Source organism: Echinops telfairi, unplaced genomic scaffold (assembly GCF_000313985.2).
Source record: "Echinops telfairi isolate 266 unplaced genomic scaffold, ASM31398v2 ScPeMD7_7439;HRSCAF=8477, whole genome shotgun sequence".
In the NCBI taxonomy this organism is placed as follows: domain Eukaryota; kingdom Metazoa; phylum Chordata; class Mammalia; order Afrosoricida; family Tenrecidae; genus Echinops; species Echinops telfairi.
In genome coordinates, this window is record NW_022111339.1 from 3,395,275 (window position 1) to 3,411,938 (window position 16,664).

At 44.4% G+C, this 16,664-nt stretch overlaps 1 protein-coding gene across 1 annotated transcript in view; it reads right to left on the reverse strand.

The window, feature by feature from the left end:
- DTNBP1 (dystrobrevin binding protein 1) overlaps positions 1 to 16,664 on the reverse strand; it is a 155,426-nt gene that overhangs the window by 78,641 nt on the left and 60,121 nt on the right. The window contains exon 6 of the mRNA XM_045298684.1: positions 12,422 to 12,554. Within this exon, the coding sequence (XP_045154619.1) occupies positions 12,422 to 12,554 (133 nt within the window). The remainder of the gene's footprint in view (positions 1 to 12,421; positions 12,555 to 16,664) is intronic.

The following is a 16,664-nucleotide window of genomic DNA, read 5'->3' on the forward strand; positions in this document are numbered from 1 at the left end:
GAAGTAGAGCAACTAGAGTGAATGGACGAAATGATGGCAAAAAAAGAGGTGAACAGAATACTTCAAAGGAAGGCCTGGGAAGACAAAGTAATATAATTAAATGTGCAAAGACATGACTTCAGAAAACCGGAAGGAAATAGCAGGCGTTGCATTTATCAAGCTGGAAGAGCAGAAGGAAAATTCATGCCGGGACTTGTAATACGGAAGGGTTTTTTGGGCAGAAGGAATGTCACCATACCAGAAGCATGGGAAGCATTCACTTGTCTAGGCCAAGAAATCTGGAAGACGGCTATCCGGCCTCCCGACTGGAAAAAAGCCAAATCTGTACTCATCCTGAAGAAAGGCGACCCAACAGACAGCGGAAATTAGTCGAGTACTATCATGAGTATCACATTTTAATGAAAATAATTCACAAATGGTTACGCAGTCCACCAACAAAAGGCTGCCGGGATCCAAGCCGATTCAGAAGAGGACATGGCACCAGGGACATCATTGTTGATGTCAGATGGAACTTGGCTGAGAGCAGAGAAGAACAGAAAGAGGTTTACTTGTGTCTTATTGACTATTCAAGGCACTCAACTGTATGGATCATAACAAATTATGAATGATATTGCGGAGAATACACTTAATTGTCCTCACATGGAACTTGTACACAGACCATGGTCCCAAAGCAGGAAAAGTGCCCACCAGGGCTGTCTGCTTCCACCTACTTGCTAAATCTGCAGGCTAAGAAAACCCATCCACGAGGCTGGACTCTATGAAGAAGAGGCGTCAGGGCTTGAGGCAGACTAACCATCTGCAACATGCACACGCCACAGCCTGCTGGCTAAAACTGAGGACCCGAAGCACTTGCTGATGAAGATCAGAGACTTATGGTACACCTCAATGCAGAGAAAACAAAAATCCTCCCAATTAGACCAATGAGCAACCTCATGACAAATGAAGAAAAGGCTGCAGGTGTCAAGGAGGATTTCATTTTCTTGAATCCGCAGTCAATGCCCATAAATGCAGCAGTTAAGAAATCAAGTGACCTCCCACCAGGGGACGGACAACAGAAATGTGGGTGAAGGGCGACAGCAGTTGGTGTAACCATATCAAATAATAATAATTTATAATTTTCAAGGGGGCAAGAGGGTGAGGGGCAGTGGGGATTGAGGTGGGAAAAGAGGAGCTGATACCAAAGTATCATGTAAATGTATAGAAAATGTATAGAAGTAATGTATAGAAAATGATATATAGTAAATGTATAAAGTATAAATGTATAAAGTAAATGTATAGAAAATGATGATGGCAACAAGCGTACTAATATGGTTGATACAACTGATGTTATAAGAGCAGTAAACGCCCCAAATAAAATGACCTTTAAAGGTCATTTATAGTAAAGTACAAAAAATAAATCAAATGACATATTGTATGGGGCAATCTGCTGCACACGACCTCTTTATCGTGTTAAAGAGCAAAGAGGTCACTTTGAGGACTAAGCGCTCCCTGACATAAAGACATGGTATTTTCAGTCACGACACATGCATGTGAAATCTGGACCAGGGAGAAATACTGCCTTTGACTTATGTCCTGGCAGAGAAGAGTGAACACAGCACGACCGCCAGAAGAAGGACCAGATCTGTCTTAGAAGAAGCACAGCCAGGATGCTCCTGAGAAGCAAGGGTGGGCAGGGCGATTTGGACACACTTACAGGAGGGACCAGTCCCTGGAGAAGGCTATCCTGCTGGGTAAAGTAGAGGGGCAGTGGGAAAAAAGACGACGCTGAGCAAGAGGCTGGCATTGAAGGGTACAAACATCGATGGTAGTAATTGTCCAGACCAGGGGTCCTCAAACTATGGCCCTCGGGCCACATGCGGCCCACCGAGGACATTTATCTGGCCCGCTGGGTGTTTTTGCCCATTTTGTTTTTTTACTTCAAAATAAAACATGTGCCGTGTGTATAGGAATTTGTTCATAGTTTGTGTTTTTTTTAAACTATAGTCCGGCCCTCCAATGATCTGAGGGACAGTGAACTGGCCCCGTTTAAAAAGTTTGAGGAGCCCTGGTCCAGACGGTGCGGGACCAAGCAGTCTTCTGTCACAGGGTCACTGTGAGTCAGAGTGAAACTGATGACACCTCACACCACCACTCTCTGTATCAGACATCAGCCTCTTTTTCAGAACACGGACAAAAAGGAGCAGTTAGTTTAGTTTGAAGAGCCTCATTTTTAAAGGACAGTCTATTCATAAGAAACATTATAAAATATTGTATAACATTAAAATGAAAACTCAATTTTGCTTAAAATAATCTGAGAATTTTGCAAACTTTCTTGTACAGAGCACCAGACAGAGTTTGAATATGTATAACATACAAATTTGCTCTATGAACAAGACAGCTGTGAAATGCTGACTCATTCAGGTTTCTTTACTATAGGATTCCTGAGCCCTTAAACAGACCAACACGCACTACAAAGTTATAGGAGGCAGTCATAGGATAAAGGGTTTCCAAAACGTATTTGATGATGGAATATTCTATCAGTGGCCATCTTGTCAGTTCAGTATTCTAAGTAAAACACTTCAGGGAATGTTACAGTTGATAAAAATATTTTAATTTGAGTTTTATGCTTATCAAAACAAAATAAAAGATGCACATTCTTTTAAGTCGCAGGCATTTGTTAATAAAAATAAAAAAGTTGAGTTTGAGCCCTTACACACCTGAAAATTACTTTCCCCCCTCACGTCTGATGAAAATCTGGCTGTGCACCTTATTATAGTAATATTTACTTATAACAGTAATTTTTCCAAGTGGAGCCCAAGGGAAGTTCTGTGTCACAACTGATCCCTAACAGCTATGACCAGTCTCCAACCTTCTGTGACCTCAGCATTTCTAGCACAATGACATTTATAAACTTGCCAGGCCCCTTCAAAGCCAAACATTCACATCCTTCAGTGCAGGACAATTTTCTTGCATGATTTATCTAACAATTGCCTTTCTCTCTCCCCCTCTAATTCTGAAGCTCCCAGTAGTCAGACGTGGGACCTAATGAATGATCTCAGTTTTCAACGTACTTTCTCAGTCTTTTTGTTCTCTTATAGTCTTCTTCAGCATAATCTTCCAACCTTCTGCCCCTATACATTTTATTCTAAGAGCCCCTTCTTGTTCTCTAACTTGTTTCTTTTCAATGGCATCTTGTCTCAGGATGCAAAACAATCCTTATAAGATGGCCTCTGGAGCTGCAGTTACTGTATTGTTTTTTTATTTCTTCTGTGTCCCTCAGTCTCTCATTTCTCTTTTTTATTACTGTGTTTTGTCATAATGTATCCATGCATATACATGTAGAGTGTGCATAGAAAACTAATACAGGAGGGGGAGAGTGGTTTTAAAAAAATCATATAGCACATGCATATCTGCATAAAATAGTGTTTATGACTGTTTATTTTATAATTTTTTTGGTTGTTTTGGTAGTTTTGGACATTGAATATTATTCCTCAGCTGTCAATTCTTTTCTAATAACAAGGAGCACAAAGATGTAGGGCTCACCATCATAGGGTGCTTAGACGAGCACCAGATGCTGGATCAGAGACCTCTCCAAATATCTATTTCTGCTTTTTTTCTCTCTCTCGTGGACTGGTCAGTTTGACAGATGAACCCCACAATATTCTGAGCAGAGGACCATACGTTTAGCTGCCCAAGTTCAGGGAGCCAATGGGAGAAAGAGTCCTAAAAAGTCTCAGCGTTTATTACGTGGACAGATTTCCACCTAGCCCTTTTGCCTTCAGTAGGGCAGTACCCTTGTTAACCCGAATCCCCAATCCACTGCCATCAAGTCGATACTGACCCACAGTGACCCTCTAGGACAAAACAGAACTGCCCAGTGAGTTTCTGCGACTGTGACTCTTTATGGTCCTTCTCCTGTGGAGGTGTTGCGGTTTTGAACTGCTGACCTTGTGCATTTCAACGCAACAGATAACTATGGCTCCTTAGTTGCCATCAAATCAGCTCCAACTCCGAGTGATTTCTGTGTCACAGCAAAACACTGCCTAACGCTGTGTCATTTTCACGACTGCTGGCGTGCTCCTGCTGCTGTTGCAACCACTGTGTATTTGGAGGGTTCCGCTTCCAGAACGTCACCCGGCAATGTGCTATGGGATGCACAAGGTTTTCCGTGGCTGATTTTCAGACCACCAGGCCTTTCCTTCCTACTCTGTCTTATTCCGGAAGCTCCCTGAGACCCATCTACCATGGGTGCCCCTGTGGGCCCTGGCAAAAACCAGTGACCACTTCTAAGATCACAACAACATTCAAGTCCCCACAATGTGACAAACTGACAGGTTTGTCACATTGGGTCATTAGTCAATGTACCTGCCCACAATCTATGTAGCATTTTCAAGCCTGGAGCCTCTCACGTCCAGTCCCATGGCTCTTGACGAGGTAGGGCTGCGGTAACCATGTGACTGAGGAGTGGATCAGGGGGTCTAACTGGCCCCTCTCTGTACTTTCAATCCACCCTCCTGCTTTCAACACACGTTACCGAGGAAGGTTCTTGGCGCCTTTCATTCCTGAGCCTTTCTGGAATCTCCTATACACACCAGCTTGCTCTAAGCCAGCATTCTCCTCCACAGCACTCAAGAGTCCCAGCTTGGCTTCCTGGCTTTTCCGTTCTGCTGTCAGTGACCACTCCTTGATGCAGCTATCAAAATGTGGACATCGCTCATCTACTGCCACTTCCTTTGCCATGCCCTGCGTTCTTTTGAATTGTAACACTTAAAGGCTCCTTAGTATCTTTTTAGTATGATCTCATAATGATGTTGAGTATGGTTTGACAATACAGAGATAAATGACTATGTTCAATACATTGTGTTAAATGAAAGCTCTATATCAATCAAAATTAGCCTGGTGTCATTACATTAGCCTTCATTACACTCCCAGTTTTGATAGCTTAAAATTGAATAAAGGAACCAAAATGGAAAAAAACAAACAATACCCTCAACAAACCACACATCCTGCCATCGAGTCAATTGTTACTCAAAGTGCCCCTGAAGGACAGTAGAACTGTGGGTGTCTGAGGCTGTAACTCTTTTAGGGTGTAGAAAGCCCCCTCTTGCTCCCATGCAGCAGCTGGTGGTTTTTAACTGCAGACCTCACGGTTAGCAGCCCAGCACTAACCATGGTACCACCAGGGCTCCTATAAGGAACCAAGAGTGAACTAAATATGTAAATAAAAATTTGAATAGCAATTTCCATTAATCCAACTCCCTTCCTAACTCCCTTCATTTGGAGGTGGGTGTGCGTGTGTGTTTTAAAGGAGTACATTACTCAAAAGTGATATTGTTTCATGAATTAATCTGTCAATTAACTGAAAGGTACCCTTCAAGAATGATTTTAGTTTGGCACCTATAGATTATCTTGCAGCAATTGTCTCCAGGAGTCTGCAGGTCCCTACCAATCCAGTAAGTCTGTTTTTATTGTTTCTGCTTTTTTAAAAGAATCTTGTGTTCTGCTCTACAATTTTCTCCCATTCTCTAAGGAGCAATCTACTGAATGATGCAGTATTTAAAAGACATTCAGGACCAATCTTCATTTGACTGAATTGCTCTATTCTCTCCATAAGGTATCTTTCAAGAAGGGATCCTTGTCTGTTTTACAGACACGCCAGCAAGCCTAAGGGAACAGAGGTCAGGCTTTCTGGAACAACCATCGACACCCCTGGAGGAATCAGCCAAGAATTCAGACTGCATCCTTCATAGGAAAAATCCGCTGCAAACCAGCTCTGAAAAAACGTGAAGCAGTAAAGCTGCCCTCCGAAGCCGAAGGCCCCTTGGCTCACGTGGGGATGCCCTCACTGCCCGCAAGGCGGACGATGCGTCAGGGACACCAAAGAGGAGGCAGCCTTGGAATCGTGATGTTGCTGAAGGACACCACCAACTGCCAGAAGCATGACAAACGTGTCTTGTTAGAAGTCCAGCCAGAATGACCCTTAGGTGCAAAGAGGGCAAGACTTCGTCTCGTGTACTTTGGACATGGTGTTGGGAAGCCGGTCCCTGGGGGTCCCTGGAGAAGAATATCACGCTTGGTAAAACAGAAGGTCAGCCAAAAATAAAAGGGAGAGCCTCGATGAGATGGCGTGGCCCGGTGGCTGCAACAACAGGATCAAACACGCCCACGACTCTGAGGGCGGCCAGGGATGGGCAGGGCTCTGTTGTTACACACAGGTCTTCATGAGTAAGGAACTGGCTCCACAACCCCCAACCCCACCAAGCACGTGGAACTCAATCTTCGTCTCCTAGGTCTTCTCACACGAAAGCGGTTTTTGCTTTTTGGGTGTGTGTGTGTGTTTTACGTGATTTGGGTAAAAGTTTACAGAGCGCATTAGCATCACCTCCAACAACTTACACACACTCTATTTCATGACATCAGTTCCAATCCCCTCCACACGTCCCACTTCCCCGTCGGTTCCCGATTTCCACTTGTGCTTTTCCCCGTCCCTTCTTTCCGCACTTTGCTTTTGGACAGATGCTGCTCTTTTGGTTGATTGGACATACCTTCCAGAGGGGTAGTGGGGAGATGAGTCACTTAGGGTACAGTATAGTTTATTTTTGGCATAATGATTGTGAGTTGGGCTACTAACCCCAAGATCAGCAGTTCAAAACCATAGGAGAAAGACGAAGCTTTCTGCTCTCACAGTTAGTGGCTTGGAAATACACAAGGGCAGTTTTCGCCTGTCCTGTAGGGTCGCTAGGAATCAGAATTGACTCGATGGCCCTGAGTTTTGGGGTGAGGGGCATGAGGAGCATATTCTTAACAGGGGTTACCGTTCACTTTCTGGGACGATTTATTATTCTGCTGAACGGTGATCCCCAGGGATGGGTTCAGTTCCAGATGTGAAGAACATCTAAGAACGAATCCTAGACGTTTGATCAATCCCTATCAGATAATTAAGTCTGATCTTTATCATGACACAGCTTGTATTTCTGTTGTTATGGATTGAACTGCCTTACTCAAAAAACTTTGTTGGAGTCATAACCTTTATACTTATACATATAATACTATTTGTTATGTTAATGAGGGACTGCTAGAGTAAGTGGGTCCCCAAACTAATCCCTTCTGAGTGGTCATACAGAAAGAGCAGAAGCAATGCCAGGTAAAGCAATACCAGATCTTGATACCAGGTAAAGAGCCCTCTATAAGCCAAATGTCAATCAAGGCCTGGGGCTACAACAAAGACTGTCCGCTGGGCGAATGCCCTGGTTTGGACTGCCCTCCCCAACAAAATGATATAATACAGTATTGCCCTTGAAGGTCACCCATTTTGGGTATGGGTGTTATGGCAACCCTGGTGGCTTCGGGGATTATGCTCTGGGCTGATAACCAGAAGACGTGCTGGAAAAAGATGAGGCCTTTTACTCTGATAGAGAGCCAGAGTCTCAGAGCCCACAGGGGCAGTTCCACCCTGTCTTACAGGGCAGCTACGAGCTAGAATCTGTTTGATAGCAGTGAGAGGTAACTAAAATACCTGTTAATAAAAAAAAATCTGAATGAAAAACAATAGCAATCATCTCAGGATATGAGTTCAATTTCAATCACAGTCTTATTATTTTACTGAGCAATTAGAGGGAAAATATTTGGGCATTTATTGATAAATGTTTATTTTGAGAAGATGTTACACAAAACTATTAGTAAATATAGTTAGAAACATATAGAGAAGTTTGTCTTTGACAAAATATTGGAGAGTTCTTCAAGGTCTTGGATTAATTTAAAAATTCTCATTCTTGAAGTTCACCCTAAGTTTTCAAAATGTTATGACATTTTACATTAATCTCCTGCTGCCCTGGAGAAATATAAAGTAATTCCACATAATTTAAAAGGTTTGGCCTAAAAGAATATGAAATATTTACCAGTTTATCTATAAAATTCAAGCTGATTATAATCTGTAGTCCTCAAATGGCACATTTCCCCCCATACTCAGGAGGGGGTACTCCCCACCCAAACCAACAACAAAGCAATGGGGGAGGAAGCTCTGCTTGGCAGCGCTTTCACAGTACACATTTTTCCCATCAAGTGACCCATCAGCCAGCAACTCACTCGAGTTAGTGCACCCAGTGGCATCGCCTGGGAAGGTTCTCTCTAGTCACAATGAATTTTTTCATAAAAGCCATTTCACTTGAACCTCGTTTTTTTGTGATGGCTGATTTAAGAGAACAGCGTTGTGGCTGTGAAATTTTGTTTCCTGCTTGAGAAAAAGGCTGCAGAAATTGTTGTGATGCATAACACAGCTTACACAGATGGGGAAAATTCAAGTGTACAAGTGGCTTTCTCGTTTCAAAAAAGGTGAAACGTCGAGTGATGACAAGCCTCATTCTGGATGTCTGTCAACTTCCCAAACAGGCAAAAATGTTGACAAAATTTATGTACTTGTGCTCAAAGATCAATAATTGACCACTGAAGAAATGGGGAAATTATCTGGACTATCTTGGAGCTTGGCTCAGTGAATTTTAATGGAAGATTTGGGAATGAGAAGGGTCGCTGTAAAATTTGTGCCTCGGGTTTTCACTGACCAGGAAAAAGAGCACTGAGTGGAAGCATGCTGTGCTTTGAAAGAACAGCTCCAAATCGACCCAGACTTTACCCCCAAGGTCATTACTGGTGACCAGACATGATGCTGTTCTTATGATCCCAAAACAAACATCAACAGACAGTGGAAGACTCCGGCATCCCCTCACCCAAAAAACCTCGTCAAGTGAGATCAAAGATTAAGACGATGGTCATCTGTTGTTTGTTGATGTGAGGGGGAAGTGCATTTGAAGTTCATTCCACCAGGTCAGGCTGTTAATCAAACTTTCTATTTAGAATTTCTTAAAAGATTGAGTAACAGTGTGCAGCTGAAAAGGCCTGTTTTGTGGCAGACGGGGCCTGGTTTTGCCACCACGACAACGCACCTGCTCACGCAGTCATCTCAGTGCACCAGTCTTTGGGAAAAAAACAGCATGCCTCTCTTGCCCCACACACCTTGCTCACCTGACCTTGCTCCAGGTGACTTCTATTTTTTCACCTCGTGAAGAGGGACATGAAAGGACAGCGATTTGACATCGTAGAAGAGGTGAAGCAAAAAAAACACGAGGGGGGGTGCTGTCAGCCATCCAAACAGATCAGTTTGAAATGTTTCCAAGAATGGAATTTCAGATTTGACAAATGTATTAAGTGTAATGGTGAGTACTTTGAAGGTGATACGGTTGTTTTATATAAAAAATTAAAAACATAGCTTGGGGGGGAAATCCGTTTTTTGGGGGGTACCCCTTGTATGGCACAGTAACAGGCCCCATCATCAAATCTCCATTTATCACATCTAAGTTTATTAAGAAGATATATAGTCTTGCTGTTGTATTTCAAACACCACTTGTTTCCAGCTGGGAAGCAGTGTTTTCCAAATCGGGACATGCTGCCCCCTGGGGGCGATAGAACGAACCACTGGGGAGGCTGCAAAAGCAGATACTTGACACTCCATCCTGGACTACCGGCTTGGCTTTGCAGTACACTCTTTTGTAATTGCTAGGGGTGGTGCTAATTTTTTTCTGAAATAATGGTGCTAAGCCAAATAAGTTTTGGAACCTATGTATCTACACTAAGCAAAGTTTTAAACCAGAACAAGTAGAAAGAAAAGTGAACAGCTTGCCCCAGAACACAGAGCTCATAACCAGTGGCTCAGAGAGGGCTCTTTCCACTACACAATTGCACCTCTAAAACGATGAATGCTCTGTCGCTTCAGTTATGTAAAACCATAAGAACTATTCAGTACATTTAGGCCTTTACTTTAACCACAGGTGAGGCTGAGTTCCAAACCTCAAGTTGGTTTTCCCTTATGATAGACAAGTTATAGTGCATTGATTAAAATATATCAAAGTCACTGGGTTGGGATAAAGAAAAGCATGAGAAATAACTTTCATAGCTCTTTTCTGTCTAATCATTTTATCAAAACTTTAAATTTAATCCTACATATTGAAGTGTCACCTGGTATGGTTTAGTAATTTTAAAAAAACTTTCTGTTGTGCATTGGGTGAAGGCTTACAGACCAGATCACTAGTTTTACATTCAACAACTCATACACATTGTGTTTTATCTCCTTCACGACGGTACTGCATTTCACCCCCCACCCCCAACCCCCACCCATCTCCCTGTGACTCCTGTTTGCGGCCTCCCTCCCTTCCTCCTTCTGCTGAACATCGTCCAGTGGAGCTCTGGGGGTTGATTGTTCTAAGAGTCATCTGGGGTTGCTGTTCTCCTTAGACCTGTCTAACGTTTGGCTGAAAAGCAAGTCAGCAGGTGTGTTCATTTCCACATCTGAAGGGTGGCTAAGGGCTGTAGTCTTGGGGTATATGTTGTGATTTTTAAATAAAACTTCCAATTCACTCCTACTCCCAGTCTTCCAGAGCACAGTTGCTGAATACCAGGCCCCTTCATCCATAGCACCTGGACTCATCAGAACCATGGCAATGCTGTTTAAAGTGGTGCCATGGGAATTGAACGCTGATGATGGAGCCCAGGGGTCTCTCTGGGTGGCTCTTCTGCCTTGTTAACATTTAAGACCTCTCCCTGGGGGACCATGGACCTCGTTGAGAATGTCTACTCTGAAACACTCCATTTTTTTCTCTGTACCCCAATCGACTGGTACCATTCTCGAAAACTGAACATCAGTGTGGCAATCCACAACACCTACACATTAGCCTCACTTTAAAAAATCTCTTTGTCTACCACTAACCAGCACCCTCTGACCATGTGAGCAGCACAGTCCTCTGTGTGATAGGTTTATTGTGCCAACCTGGCCAATAAGAACATGTGGGATTAATAAGGTAACAATTGATTGGAGGGCAAAGAGATACATGGCTCAGCCAGGCCCACCCATCCCTACCCTCTCTCTCTTGCTCTCTGGTGATAAGACCAGCATGCAGTGGCTTTAGCTAGTTCTCCGCCTCAACTTGTGAACTGCACTATCTGTGAGACAGCCAACCAGTGGACCCATGTCGCTAGAGCTTGAGGTTTCTTTGAGACCTGCTTCACCACACTGCTGGTGTGTACATCACTTGAGCTGGGGGCTGGCGGATCCTGTCGTCTTGCATTGCTTGAGTTCGATATCCCATCCCGGCATGCTTTGCTAAGCTCCTGAGCTGCTAACTTTTGGTGACCTGCCCTGCTGGCTGCTGCCTGTGGCCAGACTGCCTGCATTGCCTTAGGGAAGTCTCAGCTGTCTGATTCCTTGACCTTCGACCCAGCAGCCCTCATGAGTTGAAGACTTCCAGTTTATTAGCTGTTCCACAGAAATGAGTTGAACTGAGCCCTCTGTACTGCTCTGTGGACTAATTAGCTGTCATCTTCCTTGGTGCTATACATATCTATCCTTGTGTGTGTATGTATGTATGTATGTCTGTCTCTGCTTCTCCCACCAAAAGTGTTCTTCAGCCTCACCCAGACAGCGATCTGAAAACAATGGCTTCTCTTTGCTCCTCTCTAGCAAACCATTTCCTGCCCAGCATGATGACAGCTGGGCACCCCACCTGCCCTCAGTCCACCTGTCGACTTCACCTGCCAACCCTGTCCTTGGCGGCCACTGCAGACGTTGGGGCACCATAGCTAGGTTAGCAGGTTGCTTCCCTTAGACTACTATTTCCAATTCACGTTAACCTACTAATCATTATTATAACCAACACTTCCAGATATTATTTGTATTTAATAAAGAGAGTCCCATTTAATTCTCATAGCGTTTTAGGAGGCAAGTATATTGTTCTCCCTATTATAAAACGGAGACCTTGAGACTGAGAGAGGATACAGTCTCTTGTCTCTGGGCCCACAGTCATTAGAGGCAGGGCTGAGCATCAGTCCACCACACCCCTCTGCACTGCCTGCTCTTGGGGCCCCTCTCCTCCAACCCTCGCCATAAAGAGGGAAAAAGAGGCCCAGTCATGTGCCTCTTGGCAACACAGGTCAGAACTCTTATTTCGAAAACTATGCCCCTCCACTCTGCTCCCCTCCACACTGACATGGGGAGCTTCTTGTGTTTTACCTTATCCTGAGCTTTTTAGAACTCAGCTTCATGAAGTACCAAGAGATGCCCCCAACCAAACCTGTTGGTGCCCAGCAGATCCCGACTCACATGGGACAGAGTAGAACTGGCTACCACGCCTGAATCCTTTATGGAAGCAGCCTGCACACCATTCTCTCAGCGCACAGCTGGTGCTTCTGAACCGCTGCCCTTCTGTTAATGGCTGAGCACTTCATCCGTCTGTTGCTGGGGACCCATAACAATGGTACCAAAAATATTTTGGAAAATTTGTTATGGGCTTTCCATACACAAGACGCCTTGTATCAGCTTACAATGGAGACGAACAGCACGTGACGGCCAGAACGCTGAGGTTGACCATGAGAAGTCTGGCCGACGTGAAAGACCCACCTCTTCTTTCTCTTGTAGCTTTCCAGCTGCTGGGACTGCGCGTGCTTGTGTCGCTCCAGCTCGCACTGCCCGCACAGGTCTTCCAGATGCAGCAGGTGGCGTTCCACCTCCTCAAAGCTGGCCTCCAGGTGAGCTGGAAGTACATGCGACAAAGACACAGCGTCGGACGTCAGAAGCCTTGCTCACAGAGACCAGGAAACGTGTCAAACATGAAACTGCGGTGACAGCTCGGTGTTTGCTGACTACCCTTTATCCAATTTTCTCCTAGTACATAAGCACACTTCAAATGATCTTTTTGGCATGTTTTTCACACACTGTCAAGATGTTGCATTCCAAGTGATTCAAATACTCTACCAACCTGGAGGATGAGGAAATCTTGGGTAATCGAATGAAATATCCCAAGGACTGCACACTTCACACCGGTAACCGGTTCTCTTTCAAGCAATGAGAATGCCAGCAAATGTAATTAGCACGAATGGGAGTGAGCACGTGTTCATGTTTAAGTTTCTCGGTTGCTTTAACATTTGCCTTGCCCTGGGCACAACATACACGGGAATCTTTAAGACACCAAAGAGGAACCAAGTAGTCAGTAAGCACAGGTGCCCCGGTGAGGCAGTTGGTGAGGAGAGAGGGGAGGCTCCGGCTTTCCCCACCTGCCAAGCCACTCTTACCATTGCTTCTGGGCCGCCAAACCTAAACCAGCCCTATGGGTGCTGAGTAAGCTTTTAAGAGATTTAACACCAAAGCCTACAGAGATGAACTCAGTGCCTTGCCTGAAGTCACATAGCTAGTGAAGGGCAGTCAGGGGTCAAAACTGAGTCCCTCTCGAACCACAAAGGCTGCCAATGGAGAGGAGGCCCAACATGCCAAGACTCCCAGGGGCAAGTTTGCTTGGACAGTGGGAAAGTTTAGGGATGAAGGCTGTTAGGACTCAAACAGTACCATAACCCCAACACCCACTACATATGGCAGTCCTGTGCCAGGCACGGGGCTAGGAAGACAGAGGGGAAGGCAGTCCTGTGCCCGGGAACATAGAGAGGAAAGGGAGGGTTTCCACGAACACTCCTGCTGATACAGCCAGGCAGGAGACACTGCAGGAACTTGAAGTAGTGGGCTGGCATCTGGCCCAGATGAGGGGGGAGATCTGAGCAAGAGATGACACCCAGGTCTGGAGTACAGCCATCCAGGGGGAGGGGACTGCAGAGGGACGAGGGGACAGTCTCTGGCTCTAGCTCTGCTCCTATTAGCACTCACAGCATCTGTCACAAGCTCAGCCAGCTCTCACAGCACTGGTGTTCACACCCGATGCACAGCATCCCTATGGCAGGGCAGACCTGCCTCTGAGGGTTTCCAGTAGAAAGCCTCGTCTTGCTCCCTCAGAGCCCAATGCACCCCCACTGCACCCCAGAGCAACCTCCTCAAACTTCATCATGCGATTCTGGGTTAGCAACGAGGGCCGTTTCTAAAATATTCCAATTAATGTTTGATCCACATATCTATTAAACGCAGAAGCATTCACATTTTCTATTATCTTAGACTTTCAAAGGATACTTCTACTATATGACTTTAGGGAAGGCACTGAATTTGGAAAACTCCCCATCCCCTCTACCATGTAGAAGGTAGAAGAAGGGCAGACCGAGGGCTTAAAGGCATGGTTTTGTTTTTAAAATAAAATGTTATTCAAAAGTGGAAATGCGATGACAAGTGGTTAAGGATTTCTCTTCAAAGATGTTTCACGTGTGGACTTTCAACATACCGATGTACTGGTTATAAACCACTATTAAGTCTGCAAAAGGCTGATCATAATGTAGTTTATAATGAATTTGAGTCTATCTTCAGATGCTGCCATAGAAAAGCAAACATATGTAATTGAGGAAAGTCTATCAGAAACAATTTGATTTGCAAAATCTAAATAGTAATAGAGAGTATTTAAAATTTTAATCATGGCATAATAGCACATAAGGAACTTATGTGGTAAAACTAGGCAAAATGGCATTATGCTAGGTTATCTTTCATTACTTTATGAAATGTAAAACTGCCTGGGCTACTCAGCCTGGGTGCTAGTCCTACTGGCACTAGGAAAGCAACATTCAGTTCTCTGCCTAGGTGACAAAGGGCCAGGATGGCTAACAGGATAAGTTAAAAGACTACATTACTTTGATTATGGCTAAAGACTAGAATCATTAAACTGAACATGGAATCCATTAACTCTAAGCCTCTCATTTCTTTCAGTGGGATGCATGTTATCCTTAGCATGCAAGGGCTGCCCAGGAGCAAGGGTCTGGCTCTGAAGCATGGAAACCTAGTTCTGCTTTTAAATGTTTTTTGTTTTTTTGTTGTAGTGGTGGTGGTGATAGTGTTTTATTTCATTTATTTATTAATAATTTTGTTGGGAGCTCTCTAATTGTTTATTGATTGGGTGAAGGTTTACAGAGAAGAACAGTTTCCCATTCAACAGTTTACACTCATTTTGTTTCAGGTCATTGATTGCAATCCCCACAATGTAACATCATTTATTCCATTTCTGCCCTGAATTTCCTGTTTCCATACCTCCTCCATTCTTAAGTTTTGGAAACCTGTCAAGAGAGAGAGGAGAAAACTCATTTGTGCATAGGGGACAAAATAAAAAGCCAACGACACCATAGGCAAAGTACCTAACTTAGCATTTGGCACACTGAGTTGCTAACTGCAAGGTTGGCAGTTCGAAACCATCAGCCACCTCAAGGGATAAAGATGAGACTTTCTACTCCTGTAAAGATTTAGTCTCAGAAGCCCACTGGGGCAGTTCCACCCTGTCCTCTATGGTTGCCATGAGTCAGCACTGGCTCCATGGCAGTGAGAGAAATTCTCAATTAATGGTTAAACGTTTAAAAAAGAAAAAAGGGATATAGAGAAAATTTGTATAAAGATTAGCTAAGTTTTGTAAAAGTCATTTAAAACAATTTAGTTGCCCAACAATGATCATGATATATAACACAACTTGTGGAGCTAGGACTCTACAAGATCAAAGTATCAGTAATATTTTTGTTTTTCCTGACAAATATTGTAAATTATATTCAAGCATATGTTCTTAGATTCAAAACCCCACTTTGTTAAATGCAAGTAAAGCAGCTCGAAGATGTAGCTGTCTGCTCCTGTAGAGACTCACAGCCTCAGAAACCCTGCAGAGGGGGCTGCTAGGAGCCAGAATCAAGTCGGTGGCAGTGAGAGGTTTTCTTTGTTTGGTAATGGTAAGACAAGGGGAGTCCTGGTGGCATGGCGATCAAAGCACTTGGCTATTAACATAAAGGTCAGCTGTTCAAGACCACCAATCTCCCAATGGGAGAAGGATGTGGCAGTCTGCTTCTGAAACGAGCAATGCCTGGAATTTCCATGGGGCAGTTCTACACTGTCCTTATGGGTCACGATAGGTGGGAATTGACTCAACAGCAAAGGGTGTACAGGAATTAAATGTAAAAGGATTTTTCTAAAAAGAAAATATGCCAGAGTCAATAATTACATTGGAAATTGTTTACCTTTTTTTTCTTTTTTTTTTTGTGGACAGCTGGCAACTACCACTTAAGAGTCTAGCTCAGTAGGTTGACTACAGAGCTAATGACGCCAGGCACGGGAATGCATTTGATCCCTAGGTAGACCAATTCATTCTTCACAGAGGAATCCTGTACCTGCTGCCCTCCTCACACTTCTGTGCCCATCATGGGGGCCAGGTGAGCACATGCGAGCGGTTTGGTATCAACCTGGCCCCACTACAGAGAATACAAACCACACAGCCACCTGGACAGGCAAGCAGCAACACATGCAGCGTGTGGAGAATAACACTGCTGGGGCAGGCAGCTCGTGCTGGTTGTCTTTGCTACTTTCCAATTGATACTTTCAGAATCCAGGGAAAGGTCTCAACTTAGCATGAAGCGCCTATTGCCCGACAGCCAGAGTGCATGTTTACCATCTCGCTGCCTGCTACTTCCCTTCAACTATTCTGCATGATAGCAAAACAAGGTCACATGCCATTCCTAGTGGAGTCTTTTAATTCCTTGGCCTTCGCATGTCCCTGAAGTGCCTTTGTGGGTCCCCTTGCCCAGCCCCAGGTGATCTTCTCTCGCTCAGGTGCTGCGACCCCTCGACCCACAGGCTTGCTTACTCTTCTGAGTTTCCAGATGGTTTATATCCCGACTGATGTTGAACAGTGATTTGTGTGCTATCATCTCCCTCAAGAATCAGTAAGGCGATGAACAATCTGGAGGAG